Source organism: Fundulus heteroclitus, chromosome 2, assembly GCF_011125445.2.
Source record: "Fundulus heteroclitus isolate FHET01 chromosome 2, MU-UCD_Fhet_4.1, whole genome shotgun sequence".
NCBI lineage: Eukaryota > Metazoa > Chordata > Actinopteri > Cyprinodontiformes > Fundulidae > Fundulus > Fundulus heteroclitus.
In genome coordinates this window covers 22461325-22483089 of record NC_046362.1, presented here as the reverse complement: position 1 = coordinate 22483089, position 21765 = coordinate 22461325, and the positions used below count along the sequence as shown (strand labels likewise).

Genomic DNA, 21765 nt, shown 5'->3' with positions numbered 1-21765 from the left:
TATTAGTTCTATTTAATCTTGCAATGAGTTAACTCGTGTGGCCCTCTTGAGATCAGATTAAGCTGTATGCGGCCCCTCAACCAAAATGAGTTTGACAACCCTGCTTTAGACCATGTGTTTTAAAGATTTCTGGGAACACATGGCTTTTTTCCCCCTCAACAAGATCTTCTGGGCAATGAGACCTGAAAAATAAATAAATCCAACATTATGCTGCAATTCAACGCTCTGATTTCAAACTGAACATAATGATTTGTGAGTAAACTTTGGATTTTGTTTTCACATCTATAGACAGACAATTAGTAATTTTATAAAGTCTTTAAGTTTACTTGACATCACAAAGGAACAAAAAAATGTTCATCATTCACATAAACACTACCCAGTAATCTAGAACCTTAAAGCCTTTTATATTATTCCCCATAAACAATCTCAATAATTTACAATAATGACATTTTTTTTTACACTGTATGTGTTCATGTGCAAATTAAGCCTAAAAAGTTCAAATTTACAACACAGTTTCTTTGTTCTACAGTCACAGAGAGTACTTCCCACATTCTTTTATGATTACAGTCAGATGCTCCATTGTTTTTAACCGGATCTCCATGTAGAGAACGCGAAAGAAGCTCAACATTCGTTTCGTCCAATTACAGCGTGGAGCTCAGAGCTCAGTAAATAATAAAGCTTATTTAAAGATGGTTCCCAAGCAGACGAGGGCACTAAGACCTGCTCGAACAAGCAAAAAGCAGTGACACGGTGCTAAACCATTCACCAACAGCAGATATACACAGAAAAACCTATGAAGACTGACACCATTAACACTGTGGTCTACTGAAGTCTCATCGTTACATTCCTTCAGGGTTTTTTTTTTCATGTTGCATAGCTGACACAAAACATTGTTCACATAGATTAACAGAAACTAATCGGCGCAATCTGCAGGAAATAGGAGAATGGGATGGAAGTTGATATGTGTTTCTCGTGTGTCTTCAGCATAGTGCTGGTTACAGTGGTTCGCACTGTGCAAAACAGACAGTTTTTTTCTAACATGGGTTAAATATGTAATTTCCTTGTCTCGTTTTTTTTTTTAATGACCGACATATCCTGCTTTTCCCCACTGGCTCTCTAATGCCAGAGTGATGTCCGATGTTAGCCTTTTATTTGTTATTTTTACATTTTCATGTTACAGTTAACCAAAGTACTGTGCAAAATGTAAGTCGTCCCTCATTTCTTTATATGTTGCTTCCAAGAAGTCAAATAGGGCCAGCCAGAGGTATAAGCGAACTTTGCAATTGCAACTGGTGTTTGAAATCTCCCCCAAGAAAACTTGGACAAAATGAACAGCTTCACAGCATGCAATCATCTGACTCCACCTGGCAGGAAAAAAGTTTATGACTTTTTGTCTGAGCTGCCAATTATGAATTTCTTCTCTTTACTAAAGACTTTAACGCTTACGCGAGAAAAAAAACATCCTTTCATAGAGGTGGTAGATTTGAAACTAGCAGAGAATTACAAGACTATGCCTATTGATTTATTTAATGCACATATCCACATGTGAAATACTATCCATTTTAGTATTTGACAAGTGGATCGCAGATCAAAGCTGATCAGTGCATCTCTGATGCTACAGAAAACATGGTTATATTCTGCAGCTGATTTATCTATAGATTTAATTTCCTCCACACAGGGATTGTTTGTAAGTAGATCAACCAGTGACAACCTTTTGACTTGTGAACTGAACATTAGATTTCCCCCCCTCCTTCCCGACTGTCAAAAGTTTTTGTATTTGCGATGCGCTTTAGCTGGAACTGGGACCCCAAACCAAATTCTGATAAGGGCTTCAGATAACCTTGGGCCAGCCATGGAGCCAAACTGTTTCCAATCTTGTTGGGAGTCTAGATCTTTCCTCATGCTTTTTAAATCTCAATGGCCACTTTTTATGCTCATTCTCAGTCCAAAAACCTGACCAGATTGACAGGAATGATTTTTTTTAAAGGCTGCAAAAGTGTATTGAAGAGCAGAGAAGACTGAACGGCTTGACAAACATGACCCAAACAAAATATAAAGATTTCTACACAGCATCTGGAGAGACTAAATTAAAGTTTTCTGCACTCCGAGGGACTCCAAGAACACAACAACATGTATCTAGGGGTTAAAAATTTGGATTTTGCATGATTTTTCCCCTTAAAAAGAGGATTTGAGGTTATTTTCTCTAATCTCCTCATAGTTTGGTAGGAGAAAATGTTTAGTGACATCAATAAAAAAAATATCTATCAGCAGGATGTTGATAAGTTAATTTTTGCTTTGATCACTGGCCCTATGCAGAAAATAATATAATCACACATTAATGTTTTTTTTAATGTCCATAGATTAAATTAAACAAAATAAACTAGAACGAAAATTAAACTGATATGCAATGGTTCAGTACTTGTTTAAGTTCCATTGAATGGATGTAGAAAGGGACTGAATGGTAAAACCCAATTTATCTAATTTACTTTCTGTCCAAAAAAAAAAAAAAAAAAATACTGAATTTAAAATCCTCTGACAGGCATCTAATAGTATTGTAACTATAACAACATTCTTCCCAAAAAGCTACTGGCTGAAAAACTAAGATGAAACCTTGTGAGGGCTGTTCGTCTTCTCTTTCCTTTCATGCTGCACAATACTTTGTGAGGATGGACTGATCAGAAATATGTGGAAAAACAGACAAAGCCTTAAGAAGGAAACCCGGAGAGTTATGGATCAAGACCACTAACATATTACGAGAATGCCTGGCTCCCCCTGAAATGAAATATTCTGATTTAGAAATGGTCTGAATTTGTTTGCACGGTACTCTAGATTCTTTTGTCAAAGCATGAAGAAAAAAAAAGGTTGTCTTGAGGTGCTCATGATGCTGCGGCTCCTCTTGTTTCCCTTCAATTGTTCCGTGGACTGAAATCAGACCTTCAGTGTCATCCGAGCGCTCTGGGAGTCCTGTAATCGTGATCCGCGCGTTGTCTCACTGGTACCCGTCCTGGTAGTCCCCGTTAACGCCGTGTTCCTCCTCCCCCCTCATGGTGACCCCCTTCTTCTTTTTCCAGCCCTGCTTTTGAGCGTACGAATTGTCCGTCGTCCCGTAGCTCTTCTTGAAAGCCAGGTCGCCTTCGCTGGCGAGCTCAGACTCCTCGGCCAGCTCGTCGGCGTCGATGATGCCGCATTTATCCTCGCTCAGGCTCTCGGGGTTGGCCCACTCCTGCTGCTCCCCTGACGCGAAGATAGCATAGAAGATGACCCCCGTGTAATGCACCATGGCGGCGATGACGAAGACGTTCTGCCACTCCAGACGAGTCTGTGGGGAGATGGAAGAGGCGGGTTTACTGATCTATCAGCGACGAAACACTGAGATTATGATAGATATCCGCAATCCTGCCACACCTGCACTAAGTATAATACATTTCACTGTAAGTTCAATTATAGACATAACCACTGGATAGCTGCAAATGTCACAGCAACACAGGAGTTCACATAAACATGTTCTCTATTTCATGCAAATTTCATCTAAATAGAAAGAATCCCATAGACGTTGATTAATGAGGTGTTTTGTGGATATCTTGGAAAATTAGTTTAACAATGGGTGCAAAAAAAAAAAATCAGACCAGAATATTACAGTCTATTAATTTCAAATCTGCCTCACAACAAAAAGTGTTAAAAAGACAGAATTTAATAATATGCACTAAAATCCACTAATTATTATTTTAAACTTTACTTTTTTATATATATATTTCTTTTTATCTACTGCCCACTTACTTGATAGGCTTACTATCCCCCCTGCAGTAGAGAGTCAGTGCTTTTCAAGGTTTATAATCATCTTTAATTAATCACAGGCAAAAGAGATTCTTCTGGGTTTTTCTTTTTGTCTTTTAGATCTCAGAGCAGCTTTTCAAGCCAGTGGACTACAACGATTTTATCCTGCGACTGGAGTGTCGTGTTTGGGTTTACTGGAACTGCGCTACAGTGGTTTGTCTCTACCTCGGCCTCGACTGGCGCCTAGGAGCTTAGAACTGGTGCGGACCAGGGCGACCCGCCTGTTTAATTAAAACACGCCCCAGATAGACAAGACAGTGTTCAGAGGCTCTGAGCCAAAACAACTTAAACTACTGAAATCTATGAAAAAGCATAAACAAGTTCCTTTATTTCCAGTGAATCTATCCAGCTTTGTTTTTTTTTTTCTTTGCGGTTGATGATTTCTGCTGAATATTTAAATATTTTGAAGACAATTAGTTTCCTTCCGACAAGTTTAGTTGAAATGCTTATTTCCCTTATTAAAATAATCTAGGATCCCTACTCTGAAATAGCGATTCACAGTAGTTTCATTTTTATGTAAAATAAACTTTAAAAAAAAAGCTTCTATGAACATACACAGCACTGTGACAATGTTTTTCTGCTCTTGCCGTTTTTGTCGGATTATAAAACAAATTTAATATCAGATAAAAAATATATAGAATTAAATACAAAAAGCACTTTTTCTTATCAACATAAAAACTAGTTTGACAATGTAAAACATTTCAAGTATGACAAAAACAGTAAAAATCTGTCCGGTGAATGAGAGTGAGGTGAGAGAATACTTTTCTGTCTGTCTAAAGCTTTTTCACCTTGTGTTTAGTCAAAGCTCCGACAATTAGGGGGCACACCATTCCCGACAGCGTTCCAACGCCGTTAGAAATACCCATCAGGATACTGGCATAGCGAGGAGCAATATCCAGATGATTGACGTTAAAACCTGAAAGCACAGCATGCACACATTTAGTGTTAAAAGAACGTAATGACGTGAAAATTAATCTGCATCCATACGGGACTTTTGTAGTGTCCTAGAAAACAATCTACAACATACCAAAACATAAAGTCTGTACAGTGGAACAAAGGGAAATAGGTGGGTCTTTAGACTAATTAGAAAATGTGCAAAATTCTGCATCACAGAATAAAACTCTTTATTAAGTAAATTAAAGTTTGAGGGTTTAAGAACCTGAAATGGCGAATCCACTGAAGCCTACAGCCAGCACGAGGAAAGAAATGGCGACTCCTCGAGTGTGAGAAAATCCAACAACCAGCAGGAGAGTGGCCTCCATACCAAAACCTGAGAAAAAGGCAACAAATTAGCTCATGTGAAGGTATTCTTAATAATCAGGTTAATAATAGAAATATGTTAATAAAATGAGCAGAAAAGGGTGCATGTTTTCATTCGGGAATTTCTGAAGGGATTCAGGTGCATTTCAAAATAGGAGCTTTGTTGTGTAGTTGGTAAATCTTGGTATGGTCCTCACTGAGTTTTAGCGTAACAGTAATATTTGAGAAATGGTTACACCAGCGTACCTCCGCAGTTCATGAGTTTCCTCACATTTGTTGTTGACATAATCTTTTTGCTCCGCAAGAAGTCCGCCAGTTGTCCTCCGATAGGGACGATGATCGTCATCACCATGTGGGGGACGGCGGACAGGATCCCCACCTGTAAACAATACACCCGTTCAGAAGGTAACGTGTTACAAAGCTAATCCCTGAGTTGGTAGAATGATCCAAATAAACCAACTATATGTTCAATTAGACCAGAAGTTCTCAAATGTTTTCAGCCCAACCCTCCAGTGAGCTACAATCTAAAACTTTATTTGGTAACGCTTTATATTAAGGTCCTTGTAATAAGCATTAGTTAATAGGTAATAAGACCTTAATAAGTGCCTATGCTGAGGAGGACTTTTTATTAATATACTTAAGCATCAACAATGTTTAACAAGTTTCTTATGAGTTCTTATAAATCTCTTATAGTCTGCTATTAACAATATTGTAATGATACTATTAATTCATATACCGTCTTATAAACACATAACAATGTTAATAAGCATCTTGCGTGCACTTACAAAGATCTTAACAAGTTTCTTATAAGTTATTATAAATATCTTATAGTCTGCTATTAACAATATCATAGGGAGTCTATTAATGCATATATAGTCTTATAAACAAATAATAATGTTAATAAGCATCTAGTAGGCACTTATTAAGGTCTTATTACCGATTAACTAATGCTTATTACAAGGACCTTAATATAAAGCCTTACCTTATTCGATTACTCTTCCTGTTCCTATTCACACTTGCATTAACATAGATTTAAAAATGAGAATACATATAATAAAGCATGAAAAATATGTTTATTTTAAATTAAATTAAGGTGAACACTGACTCTTCTAGTTCAAAGCTCAGCACTGGTAGCCCTTCGTGTGACACGACACCAATAAAGTAGCTCTCAGTTTCAAAAAGGTTGGTGACCCCTGGCCCAGATGAGGATATCATGGCTTTGTACCGTAACTACGAAATAGACATGGATATATGGGGAAAGAACATTATGTTGAAATACTGATGACATGGATGCATCGGTTCAGGAGTCATTCTGACAACAATCCACTGATATTTCCTATAATCCATCCACATAACAGAACCCCAAAACCTCTGTAGAGTAAGTTGGCAGACGTTTCTCGTGCTTTTGGGTCCATTGATACGAATGTCTTTGGCTCCTGAGACATTTATTACATGCCTTACTGTGGAAACCGAAGCTTTAGTGGCTGCTGCCACCTGCCTTGTTTCGGGTATTTTGACGATCAGTCGAGGATTTTGACCACCTGCCTCCTGTGACAGTCAGCCGTTAACGTTCTGTTTCCAACTGCATCTCTTAGAGCATTCAGGGCCATGGTTACCTTTTTTGTTTCCTTCTCCTTGTCTTCTCCAAAACCTTTTAATGATTGTAATTAATTCACGTAGCCATAATCCTAACATGCACTTAAAACCTGCTGGTGTAGAAGGCAAGGCAAGGCAAGGCAAGGCAAATTTATTTATATAGCACAATTCAGTACAGAGACAATGCAAAGTGCTTCACATGATTAAAAAATAGGAATGAAAGCAAGTAGGGATAGAATGTAGAAACAAAAATAAACATTAAAAACAGTAAAACAGTTTAACTAGAACATTCAAAGGCAATTTTAAACAAATGTGTTTTTAATCTTGATTTAAAAGAACTCAGGCTTTCCGCACTTTTACAGTTTTCTGGAAGTTTGTTCCAGATAAGTGGAGCATAGGAACTAAATGCTGCTTCTCCGTGTTTAGTTCTGGTTCTAGGTATGCAGAGTAGGCTGGAGCCAGAAGACCTTAGTGGTCTGGAGGTTGATACACTGATTACAAGTCAGTGATGTATTTAGGTGCTAAGCCATTTAGGGATTTATAGACTAACAGAATTATTTTAAAGTCTATTCTCTGAGATACAGGGAGCCAGTGTAAGGACTTTAGAACTGGGATTATGTTGGTTTATTTATATCTGTTTGAATAGCATTCTACCAACTCAGGGATTGTGATAGTGGTCTACATTTTTAAGAAAGGAGACACAAGAGTGCGTAACTGTAGAGTAACCTTTCTTTTTTCTTCCTCAAAACTGCAGTGGGCTAAAAAAAAGTCTGTCTATGAGGCTGACCTTGCTGATGGGGAATCCGAAAACTTCCTCAAAGTACGCCGGCTGGCTGATGAGGAGCAGGTAGAAGGTCCAGCTGCGGCAGAAGTTCGCCACAATGATGGCGTAGACCGGCATGGAGGTAAAGAAACGACGCCACGGAGTCTTGAATTTCTGTTGGAGGGCAAACGTGTGCGTCAGTGTGTCCGTAAGAAAAAAAAACGAACTCCAAAGTTTGCTAAACATGCACACCTCTGTAACACTCAGCTGGTTCATCGTTTCCCCGATGGCAGACTCGATGTACAACCTCTCCTCCTCTGTGATTGTGGGATGTTGAGCAGGACTTCCGTAAGCCAGCAGGAGCCACAGGATATACCACAGGATCCCAAAGACCCCTTCAGACGAGATAAGAGCAGAACGCGCTTGGCTTCAGCACGGTGGTTGTCTTTGCTGCAAAGCTTTTTTTTATAAAAGTAAGAATGAGCGAGTGTAGGACAAATTAATTAAAGCGAGCACAGACCCTCTCTGGATCGCATGAATTTCCATTATTAAAAATAGTCCCCGCATGAGTCACAGAGGTAGGACAGGAAAATGCTAATTTACATCAATAAATCATAAGATCATATCGCCGTGAGATCAGAGTGGGTTTTTTATTAAAACACGTTGGCCCAGGTACAAATTTCATGTGACTGTTAATCATTTTAATCCAACCAAGAAGCATTTTAGATAAAAACCCAGGTGCAAAAACACACCGAGCACAACTGGCGGGGAGCGACGTGTCGCACACAGATTATGAGAAGGAACGTATGTGGAATTAAACCGTCTATTTTCATTCAAACAAACTTGCCTCCTGTATTTACCAATGAGGTTATTAAAATCAGGCTTATTAGTGGCTGGTATTGATCAATTATCTAAAGAAGAGCTACAGTGGAGAGAAAGCAGCATTCGACCACCAGCTAAAAAATGCACACGGTTGTTCTAACTAAGGCCAAGTTCTGCTGCAAGTTTCTTCTACATGTATTACTCAGTATGAGGGATTGCTGCAAAGTTAATGACACAATGCAGTTAACCATCCACTGTCACAATACGTGTGTTCAGGAGGATGAATTGCTGCAAAGTGAGTGAGTCGAGCAATCGGCACTGTTCCCTTACATTTTTTACCAACTGGCACAATAAACCAAACTTGACTGCATTGCTGCAGGATCCAATTGTGTGTGCAACTGACTTTGAATCTGTCACTATAGATGGACTGAATTGTTTCTATATATAAAATAGATCTGTTTGTTTTGCAAAATGTCAATACTTTGTAGAGCTACGTTTCGCAGCGTTAACAGGGTCAAGACTTTTAGGACATGCCTGGAACAGCTTTGAACATCTAAAGAATACGATTTTTGCCACTCCTCTCAAGGTCAGTTAGCATGGATGTGGAGCATCTGCAGAAAATACATTTTAAGTCTTGCCACCGGTTTGATTCTCATTCTAACATATGACTATTATTCTATCTAAACCATTCCATTCTAGTTGTAGCTGCAGGTTCGGAGTAGTTGTCCCGTTTGAAGGTGCACCTTTGTCCCAGTTTCAAGCCTGTTGTAGCCTCTGACTGTTTTTTTTTTTCTTCCCAGGATTGCGCTGTATTTTAGCTCAGTCCATTTCCCCAACAACACTGAATAGTTTTCTTATCCCTGCTTAAGAAAAGCCATTCAAAAAGCATGATGCAGCCACCACCATGTATGACCATTGGGTGGTGTTAAAAACAGATTTACTGTACACCGGTTCCCGGAAAATTAACTGGAAATGTGCCTATTATATTTTTAATAAAGTTGAATAGAGACAAGAAGTCGATTCTTTTAGCAGTTTTACTGTAATTCAAATTGTGTAAAGGAAGTTGGTTGTGGCAGTTTTGTGTCTGTTGTGTTGTGCCTCACCATAAATATAGAAGACCGATGACCACCCGACGTACTGAACCAGGATTCCAGCTAAAGGCATCGCGATCACGGCTCCAGCGTAGGATCCTGATGACACCAAACACCACTGTCAGTCACTGCATCTCAGTGACAGCCACTGAAAAATAGGTTTTCCTTTGGTTGTTGTTGTTTTTTTCTTCTTTTCCCTCATGATTAAAACAGCTGAAATCCAGCAGCAACATTCAATACAATACATCAACGCTGAGGAGTTAAAATGTGTCTTATTGACTACAAACAAATCAAAGACATGCATTAGAGTCATTGAGCAAACACACTGTCAAAGTGAACCATTAGCGTTGCCATTACGGAGTCCGTGTTTTAGCCTGTTTTCTGCAGTCTGGCGCCTTTCATGAGCCGCGCTGAATTTCTATAGAGCGGCGAACGCTGAGAGGGCTTTTGGACGGTAAGCAATGTGACGCTTCATTTCGGTGAATGGACGGAGAAACTCCTTCAGACTGCACACAGGTGAGCTGTGTTCATTTACAGACAATGTCAAGAGGGTTTTGATGTACGGGTTGTCATGGTACCAGTTTAAAGTGCAACACTGTTATTTAAATTTCAATAGAGGCTGCGAGGGTCAGCATCTGCGGAGCAGAGCAAGCTCGCTCACGTCCATTTACTTGACACCCTCAGAGTGACTTGTGAAGAGGCTGCGTGGAAGATGTTTGGATCGGTGACGAAACTGAGAGCTGCTGTTTGTAGGAGTGAAGAAAGGAGAGCTGCGACTCACCGCAGAACGATGTGGTCGCCAGTCGACTACGTTCAAGAGGCGGCGCCCACTTGGACCACATCCCGTGACAAGCCGGGTACGTGACTCCCTAAAGGGAACAAGGTGCAGGAAGACAAACGGTCAAGGATTGGCTTGAGGGGAAACCTGGGATACAAAGCAGACGGGCTTTAGAGGGTTAATTAGTCAGACATTTAGGAAAAAGCAGTCATTGTATGATCATCCTGCCTACAAACAAAGAAAACAGCAGTCAGAATGTTTTGCATATAACTTGCCCCATATAGATTCTCTATGGATCACCAATAACTAGAGGAAACGGGATTTTTTAATGGGATTTTTTTAATTGCTTTACTGTGGTTATGTGAGCCAGAGTTACTTTAATAGAAATATGCATCGTCTTTGTCATGATTTCATTGCTACAGAGCTTGAGTTTGGCAGTGGCACATTTACACCCACGGATGACCAATGAGTGACAACCTGTCGCCACGTCAGACAAAACTCTCAATTTAGATAAAAACGGATGCTGCAAAGCTAGAACGTGGATCTTTAAACAAATGCAAACCAAACAAACCAGTAGAAACGGCTCATTGTTGTACTAAATGATCCGAATAACAAAGCATTACTCTTTATTTTACAAAGTTCATCACTGTAGCAGCTTGTTCCTTACTAAAGTCTACACAGTGCAGTGTCATTCCACTAAAATAAGAAAAAAAAGCCTGCAAGCGTGTAATAGTTGACTTTACTGTTATTACATCTTTTTATGTAACAGGGAAGATGTATTATGTATGAAAGTTTGGGATGGTGTTAAAAGTCCAGCTTTTCAAGTCTGGAAATCAGATTGTGGCGTTCTATGTAATTGTCTCAAGTTGGAAATCAGAAATTCCCACTTTTGAGTGAAAATGGAAACTGCATGATGATTTCCATTTTTTTTCCCCGTTTCTGGTTTTTACAATTAACAAGAAAATGATGTAATGATGGCCAGTACATTGGTTTTATTCAATAAGCGAAAGAAATGGGAAAGATACACATTAAAAAAATGCCCAAACCAACTCAACTGACTCCTTTAGATGTGGAGAAGCAATGGCTCTACTTCAAGCTCCAAGATGATTAAACTCCTCCCCCTATCTCTAAGGCTGAGTGTAGCCGTCCTCCAGAGGAAGCACATTTTGGCCGTTTGTTTCCAAAATGGAGAAGTTTGATTCCTAATCCAAATCTGATTACCATAGGTGAGGGTGGGAATGTAAGCGGACCAAGAAATTAAGAGCATTGCTTTGTTGCTCAGCTCTTTCTTCATCACAACAGGCCAAAGCTGTCCCCACATTACTGCAGATGAAGCCCTGATCCATCTGGCCGTCTCCTAATTTGATCCTACCATCACTTGTGAACAAGACACCACTGTGCCTAACCTGCACTGCTTTAGTCCAGAGACAATCCCCCAACACAGAAGGCCAAATGTAAAACTATGGCTTCCAAATACAAGGTTTGGAAATCAGAAGGACCCTCTGCAACACCCTCCACAGAATCCCCACATGGCACCCCTTCCAGGACATAATCTAGACACTCCAAGAAGGACACATAATCTGAACGTAATCTGCACTTCAAGCTTCCCTCTACTGACAAAGCGTTATGAAGAGGCTGATTTCATTTTCTAGCAGGATTTGACACCTGTACACTGCTAAAAGTACCAATATTTGGTTCAGTACCCACTGACAAACCTTGGATTAATGAGGGGAAAATGAAACATCCAAGCCAAAAATTTAGATGAGCTGGAGGGTGTTATTAAAGTAACCTGGGCTTCCATATAGCACCTTAGCAGAGGCACAGTCTGTTTGCCAACATGCCATGCCAGATTGATACCTTACGTCACGCAAAAGGAGCCCAGACCACATATACACTAACAACAGGCTGTATATGTACTTTGCAGGCTGGAAGAGAGAAGTTGTGGGACAGTAAAGAGGCTGCAATCTCTATATTCACAGATAGGTGGCACACAATATTCAAACTTTTAGAGCTTAAAGGGGCCTAGTCCTGTACTTTGGCTTTACACATTTCTACCTGCAGCTCACTCTGGTTGTGTAAAAATGTTTCCAGATTAAATTATCATGCCCTGTTGGCTTATTATGTTTTATGCCTTTGTTTTATACGTTGTTTTGGCTCTATTACTTAGTAAACACAGTACTTTTGTGTATATTTACCATAGCAAAATCATTAGATTGAAAGAACAATATTTTGCATGCACGAAATGAGTAAACAAGGACAAGCAATGGGGCCGAGCAAGTCAGCAACGTCCAGCGGATGTGCGAAAAAAGAAAGAGTCAAGGCCAAGACACACCAAACCATCTGACCGATCCGACGGACAGATCAGTACAGATTGTTTTCCAGACCTATTAGATACATAAAGGGTTCCCTCTACAAATGGAGTTTACTTCAATTACATCTAATTACTTCAACTTCATACGATGCAATTTTCCGTCGGAACGGCCGGTTTGGGTGATGGGGTGTGTCTCCACCTTAAGTAACCCTAATATGTCTCACTCCAACACAAAAACTCTCAGCATACTTTTCTTAGATCTCAATTTAGGCCTAATCTATCATTATTAATAGCAAAATCTATTTTTAGATGTGTAGATGTTAACCTGTCGTATTGTTCACATCACTCTCTCTTCCAGCGTGCAAATGACTTTGCTCATTTTTCCAGACTATTAGCAGACAGATTTCTTTCCTTACCTCTACTAACCCCTGTAAGATGCGTACAAACAGGACACAGCCATAGTGCACCCTCGCAGCGGATGGGATGAACATGTTCAGCACCGATGTTAGAAAAATGGCTGCCCCAAAAACTCTGTGAACAAAAAACAAGGGTTTACAATGAATCTGGACTCCATCTGAACAGCTTATGTGATTCAACAAATAAGTGTTTTTGGGAAATACATCTCCACTGAGATAACATAAAACTATGAAACAAAATAGGAATAGGTGAGTAGGAAATAAAATAACTTAGAAGTGCTGGTAGGTAGAAAGTTAGCTAAAGTTTATGTCAGCCAACAGTAAATCCCACCTTAAACTATGCTAACGAGCAGATTTTAGCTAGACCTAAGATAAACTGACGCGTTTTATGTTTTTGCTGCCACCTTTTCATACAAAGACTCGTGTTTGTGTTGTTTTACTTAGCAGGAGAATAATCTGACCACAAATGTATTTAAGCTGCTCAGTCAAAGCTCCTCTGGGACTTTTTAAAGTTTTGTTTATTTTTTTTTTTAAATCTGAGCATAAATCACTGTCTTCTTATTTGTATCTAAACTTGCAAAATTATTTTATGTGGCATAATTCTCCTTGGGAAAATGATTAATTGTCTTCATTGTCTATGCTTCCAGTGTATACAGGGGTATCTCAATAAGTTAAATAGTATGCCAGTAATTTAATTTAAAATTTCTTTAATTAATTTCACAAACATGGTCATATAAGACAAACACAACCTTTTATTTAAAAAAATAGAAACATAATGTTCTGATTATCATATGCTCCACACAAAGCCACAAAATTCTTCTTCTTTCGGCTTTTCCGTTTCAATGGTCGGCACATCGAGTAATTTGTCTCCATCTAACTATCTTCTTCTCTCACACCAACTACCTACATGTTTTCTTTTACTCCATCCATAAATCTCCTATTTGGTCTTCCTTCAGGCCTACAGCCTTGGCAGATCCACCCTCAGCATCCTTATACCGATGTACTGTACTCACTATCCCTCCTCTGTGTGTGTCCAAACCATCTCAGTCTGGCCTCTTTGTCTTTAACATGAGCTTGTCCCTCTGATGTACTTATTCCTGATCCCATCCATCTTTGTCACTCCCAAAGGAAACCTCAATGTCTTTATCTCTGGTACCTCCAGCTCTGCCTCCAGTCGCTACCTCAGTCTCACTCAAAGCCTAACAACATCACTGGTCTCATTCCCGTCCTGATACACCTTTCCCTTTTTTTAATACATGATACTTTTCTCCAGCCGTTCCACCTTGCTCGGATTCGTTTCTTCACATCTCCTTCACACTCGCAGTTGTTCTGGACTGTTGACCCTAAGTATGTAAAATCCTCCACCTTCTTTATGTCTGTTTTTTTTTTTTTTTTTTTTTGCTGACCAACAGAAGCCAGCATTACATAAAAACACAAAACGTGATTTCTAAAGAGGGATTTCATATTAATGGAAAATTGAGTGGAAGGGAAATTGGGTCTCGGTAGAGCTGTAAAGCAAAGCCCGATCAAGAGTTTTGAGGAGATTTGAAACTTTTTTGCTGAAATAAAGTGATGTTTCTAATTTGATGAGATGCACCTGCATGCGAGATGCTCCCCAAATCTTTCTGCAGATGTTGAAAGGACGACAAACACCGTGACGTGCCTGAAAGCTGCGGCGGTGTGATATTGCACCACATCTTTGAATCTATGACCGTCAAAGTGTCTCAGTCAGCATTATAGTCAGACATATCTCACACCTCTGTCATTCACAGACTGAGATAAAAAAAAAAGACATCCAATTCAACCCACTAGTTTCTGCTTCACCATCTCTGTGCCATTGCGCTCCTGTACACCTCACACCCCCATCGCCTTTTTTTTCCATAGCAGCGTGTAAGTGACACTTGTAATATTCCAGTGGCTGCTGTTTCAGAAGGAGATCACAAGCAGGATCTTTCATTATTAACTCTGTCAGTGGCATGTCCTTTTTTTTTTTTTTTCCTGTGAGGCTTTTATTACAGGATTGCTATCTGCTCCATCGGCAATGCTCACCACACCAGACAACTTTAACCCTTTAAACTGCACGCCCCTAACTTTAACACTCTTACTTATTTAGAAAAATTCGATATCTGTATATGCTCTACTGCTAAAACCGTAGTTTCCAGTGCTAAAACCAGCACACTGAAACACAGAGGCCAACCTGTTTGCAGACAGCTTGTTGGAGATGAATCCGCCTGGGATCTGAGTGACGATGTAGCCCCAAAAGAAAGATCCGTGGATTAGCCCCACGGTCTCTGGGTCCCAGTTAAACTGAGCTTTCTGAAAAAAAGGAATGAATAAAATATATAAGACAAAAATCTCATTTTTATGGAACATAAAATTGCAGAGTGCCTTCCTTAATTATCACACTTTTGTAATTAAACTGAATTCTTTACAAACAGATATTCCCGAAGAAAGAAAGTGTACATTGGCCTTTTTGTATGTTATGGCGGAGAATAAGTCAGTGACAAAACGTCGAAGGCCAACATAAACCTAAAAAGCCTGTTTTTCATAATTAACTGCATGTGATTTGAGAATAACACTATGTAAAGTGTAACCTGACACTCAGGGTTCAATTCCTGATTCATATGATAAAAGGTAATGCTGGTTTTATTCTACATTTCCCAAGAAACTGAGCCACATTTTCTTTTTTAGTTTATCTTGTGGGAATTAAACTCCTGGCTTGAAATTATAGAAAGGAGTGTTGCTACAATTTACATGTCAAAATTACATTATCATCAATCATTGATTGTCTCTTCAAAAATGTGTTATGGCCGTATTAGGTTGTACATAATAATTTGCTATGCTGTCATTGAGACCGGTCACAGAATGGGTAACCCACATTAACTGGCTGCTCACAGTGCTGTATATTGATGGAAAGTTCAGTGGAAGGAGAAAGGTGTGGTAGAAAAGGGATCATAAGCAGCAAGAATAACTATCAACTTAGAAAAGTTGCGATGCTCAGTCCATTCACAAGTATCCAGCTGGACTTTGTGATTGGAGAGCAGCTACACAGATCTTTATGTATGCAAGACCTGGGATGAAACTCACATTCTTTATACTATAAGTCATTACCAAAAAGGACTGGACAGTTCCTTTCAGACACCAGAAACAATTTTGGCATTACATTCGGAAACCAAGGTTCCAGAGTCTGAAGGAGGAGAGGAGAGGCGCAGAACCCAAGTTGTTTCAGCTTCATGATGAAGTCTGTGATTATTTGGTGAGCCAAATCATCTGCTATTGTTGGCCCACTGAGTTTTATTAAGTCAAAAATCAGCTTAAATGCCTAAGAGTTTATTTCAAAGCAGTATTTGTTTGCGTCGCCCTACCAGGAACAATTTATGTGTGTGCACAGTAATTCCTGTGGTAGCCGCCGTGTCGTGATCCACATGTCTAAACAAGGGGCTGTGTAACCAATGAGAGAGCTGGTTTCATCGGCTGGGCAACTGTGATTGGTTTAACTTGGTTTTCAGTGTGCTCAGGTACCAGAAGAATCACCCAAAAGCTAAATGGAAAAGGGAAACCGTTAAGAGAATGCACAGGGACCAGAGGGGTCACTGAAATGCTACACGAAGAGGGTAAAGTAAAAAGAAAACGCAAGAAGGTGAAAGGAAAATGGAAATGGGAAAAGAAATAATACCTTTTTAAATGTTTGATAAGAAAAGGTATTTCTTATCAGATTTATAAATAGTTTTTTAAATCTCCATTTAGAAATTGGATTTTAAAATTGCAGGAATGGATTAGTAAATACAGTTTACAAAACATTTTTCAAATTGTATTTCTAATTGTATGATTTAAATGTTACATTTTAAATGTTTGCAATGTTATTTAAAACTTTAAATGCCTAAAAGCCGCCACAGTTAATAAACATTGGAAATGGCATTGAAAAAAGTTTTACTATAGAGAGACGACATGGTTCAACTGTTGCATAAAGTGACTTTGAATTATAAAAGCACCTAATTTTGTTTTATTCAGAAGAGCCAGCAGCACAAATGGTACTCCACTATCCACTATTGTTGATATTTTCTTCTTCTGTGTTTTTTTAAATTGTAGGGCAGGCAGTTATTGTGTTATGATCATGTGCATTCATTTCTACTGATTTATATCATACTGCGCATGAGTCAGGGATTCCCTGTAAGAAAAAATCAGTTTTACCTGTTTACACAACAACAGAGACAGGGACGTTTTTCAACCATTACAGTCTGGAACCCGTTTTCAAATTGTGCCATTTTCAGAGAAAACATTTGTGGTTGTCGTGTATATGAACAATACAAACGCAACCAAACTTTTCCGTTATCATCAGAAAACGTTAGCGTGTAAACGGGGCCTAGGTGGTGTGGTTTGAGAGGATCCCACTTCCTTATACTCAGTGTAGTTGGACGTATACTTCTTTTATAAGTTTCACATTTTGAGATAATACAGAAATAAATCACCTTTTTTTATATCATTTACTAAAACCTGTGTCTTAAAACCTTTGAAGCCAAAGTAAGATTTAAAAAAAAAAAAAAGTATTCAACTTGCTGGGTACTGTCCAAGGTCACAATGTACCTGAATGACTGGAGTCCCATTGATATAGACGGTGTTGTTGTTCACCATCTCCACAATAGCCACACCCAGGTTGCATCGGATGCCAAAGGAGATGCAGAAGCCCAGGCCACTGAGGATAGCGATGATGTACCGTTTGGGCAGACCCCCACAGCTGCAGTCCAGCAGCGGGGCGGGAAGTCGTGCCGACGCCACCGGACGGCCATCCTCTGTCAGTTCAATATTGTTCTCGTCCTCAACATTGCTACCATCTAATTTCCTAAAGAGTAAAGAGGGATTGTTATCTATTCAGCTTCTTGCATTTTCATGTCACATTATTATACCTTTTATCATTATTATTATATGAAAGCACGTTTACAAAAAGCAGCAGACAAACAGAGGTGGAGGTGAAAGACGAGGATAAAGATCAGTGATCTGCTGTCATCAGGTTTCCTTAACGTCTTTCCTTTCCACGTCTACTCCACCTCCTGAATCAACCTCTCTCTGCTCACACCTGCCAGCAAAAGACCTCCTTAAATGCTGAGATATTACCAAGCAACAACGGAGTGGAGGGACGTTGCAATTTGCACAGTAATTCTGTTGCGGTGGGAGAGGACAGGACAAGCTTTGATGAATTGTAACATTAATTTATCTGAATTAATAAGCGTTTTTGCTCTCAGAGCGTCCCCATCTTGAATATTTGCCACTTCCTCTCAGTCTACGACCGATATATTTAGGTCTAAAATTAGGAGAATTGCTGTACTTTAAAAAAAAAAGCACTATATTTTTGCCGGAGTTGAAAAAGAGTTTTCTAACATATCAAACTGACAATATTGTAGCAATAATGATAATTATTATACACTGACAACCAATAAATAAATATTACTAGTATTACCAATATTACTATTATTTCTAATAGTACTGGTGGAAGTAATTGTGTTAAGTTTTATATTTGAATGTCGTTATTATTCTACTCTTAAGTCCTGGTTATAAATATAAATGTCATTATTACTAGATCTTGAATAAACACAATCCAGAAATTCACACTAAAGTTATCTTTCATTATTTTGTCCTATATATGGCTTCAACTTTAATGAGTTTTATGTATTTATTTTATTTTCTGTCATTGTGTTTTAATAATTCCATCCTTGTTGTCTTGTCTATGTAACCCCCCATTTTAGGTCAAGTTATCTAAATATATATTTGAGCTTCTCAATCACATACAAATGCTGCAGTTTAAAATGTATTAGATATAAAATATGTATTACTATCTGATTACATCACGGGCATTAGCTCGGCAAACGCTAGAATCAAATCTTTGTCTCCGGGATCTCTTACGGAGGAAGATGTCATGTGTTCACCATCAACGTTGACCCTCACCTGCACGATTTACACGGCTTACACGTACAAAAGGCTTCCTTTCCACACTTTTTCACACGAATGAACCCTCTCACCTCTGCAGCTTTCCTAAAGAGTCGCCCACGGTGTTCTTCGCCTCCTCCTTCCCAGGTTTTAGCACCTGCTTTTTCAAACCTGCGAAATCAAAAGGCATTTTTTTGTTTTCTGTTTTTTTTTTTTTCGTTCCTCTGAATCCAAAAACAGAAACTTTATTGCCCAAACGTTCCCACAAAGGAAACCAGAAAAATATCCGCTATATGCCGTCTGTCATCCTTCCTCGGTTTGTACCACTCGGGATTGACACCTGCGGTGCTGACGGTCCCACAGTGGCGACAAGGACTTTTCCCAACTTTTGGATCCGTGGAGAAGAGGAAGGGGAACGAGCCGTGGTGTTATAAGCGTCCCTCAGTGTCCTAAATGCCACAGAGTCGGAGATTTATGTGTCCTTAAAAGATCCATGGAGGAGTGAAGAAACAAATCAGAGGTGTGGAATCCACATTTTAGTGCCGAGACATCGTGGTACCGTCCTCCTCTGCAGCTGGAGAGAATAAGTCGCTCATACCTCCTCTCATCTCATAACTCATTCATTCCTGGAGAGGAGGGGGCAGGTGCAACTGGTTATCCCCCAAACCCAGCCCCTTCGCTTTCACACATCATCCTCTTCATCAGCTCCCCGGCTCCTCCCCATCCATCCAAGCCTGATTCATTTGATAGCTGCCCTGAAGACGAGCAAATGAAATATGCATAAGCCTGACATGCTGAAGAGAGACAGGGGTAGGGCTACTGTGAGGTAAAATGGTTGAGGCTGAAAACTGAGACAGAGTCTTTTAAAAAATCCAGGACGACCGCTCTACATATGTAATTTTTTCAGTTATTAGCATCTTTCATTTTCTGTTTATGGTGAATTGATGGGGTCCATTACAGTCGGCGTGAAGCTGCGAGTTTTACACTAGCAAATCTGAGGTATTAAGACACACCAAAGTGACGTTGTTGCATCCTTGCTTGGGAAAAATTCCCAATTGCAGATAATTCACTCAAAAACGGCCTTTTTGAAAACATTGTATCTGAGATTTCAAAATTTAATCAGCAGACTGGATGAGCCTGAAAAGTTGTGATATACCAACGGGCTTTATCTCACAGTAAATGTTGATACCCCAAGCTGTTAATGCTCTCCACAAAAGTTGTTTCTGAGGAAGCACTTTTTAAAAACAGGGTACTGTCTTTTTTTTTTTCTTTTCTTTTTTTTTTTTTACCTCCAAAGCATATTAGGAGAACTGGCCGACATTACAGAACAGTGTCCCCACTGCCCCATGGAAAAGCGGACGGCAGCAGCAGCTGGCGGTTCCCACAACAAATGGTAGGAGTGAACCAGCTGGAAATGTGGGAATCTCACCACAAAACAGATTTGCTGCACTTTAACATGACACTCAGGGAAAATAAAATCCTTTTCCTGACAACAAAGGTATGACAACATTCTTCGTTCTAAACGCTCTTCTCCTAAGTGGCCAGAGAGAGAGAGCAAGTCACACAGCCACAAACCTTAATATGAGGCAATGCAGCCGTGAATGGGATTAAACACTTCTGTGACAAGAAAAACATAGAAGTGATCATCTACGATCTTAACCGGGTGTCTTATATCTTAGAGAGCCTTCTGGAGATCATAAAAGAGCACCCGACCCTGGAAAACCTCACAATAATACACACTGGAGCCTTGGGTGATCTGAAGTATCTGAAGTATTGAAGGAGGATTTCATTCGTCTGCTAAATGAAGTTAAAGGCCTTAATGCCAAGGCGTTTTTCAGCGGACCTCTCACACCCATTAATAGTGGAGATGAGATTTTTTTTTCCAGACTTCTGATGCTCAACAACTGTCTAAAAAAAACATGCATTAAAACCTCTGTGGACTTCACCGATATTTCTTTTGGGAGAAAAGAGATCTTTTCAAAAGAGACAGTTTCTCTCTAAATAGGTCAGGAGCAAAACTCCTCATTTCCAACATGTTCTATTCTGTGAACCATGCACCAGTAGCTTTGTCTTTAAACAAAGTACAACAAGTGCATAAACAGATGATAAGGCCGGTACAGCCAAAAACAGCCAAGATAAAGATAGCCAGGAAGATGACCCAGAAAGAGACTTCTTCACTACTAGAGGAGGACTCACCCCAGATCTCAACAGGACAAAACGTGAACCCCAACAGAGCCCTCCTACTACTGAACCAGCACCTTCCAAAAGCCGCAGAGCCCACCGACCTCCTGATCTAGCTCCTCCACGTATCAAGGATGAACATGTCTGTGCTGAGGACCTTCAGATCACTTCACTGTGATACACACAGTGGCAACACTATCATAAAATGATAACTTCCAGAACAAGCTTTGTCCCCTGATGGAAGATAGCTTTAAAATCTTTGTGCTGTGTTCTTTTTGTGGCAGAAAGAACAAAGTTAAAAGGATAATAAACCGTAATAAACAATCTTACTTAAATTCCACAAATAGTCAGATACAACCAGCCACAAAGATAATATCAACTACGTCATCTAAAATCATTTTAATCAATGACTTCATTACTGACCATAATCCTGATGTTACGTTTTTAACAGAAACATGGTTACATGAATTCAATGAGGCACCTGTTCTACACCTCCAACCTACAAAGCAGACGACAAAGTAAAGGTGGAGGAGGGGTCTCTTTGTTTAGTCAGTCACTAAAATGAAAAAAGGTGTTTCTGAGCAAATTTGATTCTTTTGAACATTTGATTCTCCAGGTAGCCCGGTACAAACTATGCTCTTGAATGTCCAAAACAAACTTTTCTAAGGTTTTTAATGACCTCCTATCTGTGATATACGCTCAACAAAAATATAAACGCAACAAAGTGGAAGTAGAGGGGCAAGCTTGGTTAAAGATTTCAGCGGCATTGTCCTCAAATATGTGTTTTCTTA

General features: G+C 39.5%; 1 protein-coding gene across 1 annotated transcript; it reads right to left on the bottom strand.

The window, feature by feature from the left end:
• Positions 1-855: 855 nt before the first annotated feature.
• On the bottom strand, positions 856-21460 carry slc17a8 (solute carrier family 17 member 8). The gene is made up of 12 exons (XM_012876029.3): positions 18886-21460; positions 17456-17711; positions 15069-15187; positions 12872-12986; positions 10148-10235; positions 9379-9465; positions 7706-7848; positions 7478-7627; positions 5341-5473; positions 4994-5104; positions 4623-4750; positions 856-3319 (listed from the first exon to the last, which is right to left on the bottom strand). Exons 1-12 carry the CDS (start codon positions 18981-18983, stop codon positions 2990-2992), a joined length of 1758 nt encoding a protein of 585 aa, XP_012731483.2. The 5' UTR covers positions 18984-21460; the 3' UTR covers positions 856-2989.
• Between the last annotated feature and the right edge of the window lie 305 nt (positions 21461-21765).

Coding starts and splice junctions, on each gene's coding strand:
- slc17a8 (XM_012876029.3), bottom strand. CDS start 18,983: ATGCCTTTTGATTTCGCAGGTTTGAAAAAGCAGGTGCTAAAACCTGGG. Junction 7,849..9,378: donor ATCGGTCTTCTATATTTATG/GTGAGGCACAAC, acceptor TCTCGTCTGAAG/GGGTCTTTGGGATCCTGTGG. Junction 3,320..4,622: donor GAGCTTTGACTAAACACAAG/GTGAAAAAGCTT, acceptor ATCTCCCCACAG/ACTCGTCTGGAGTGGCAGAA.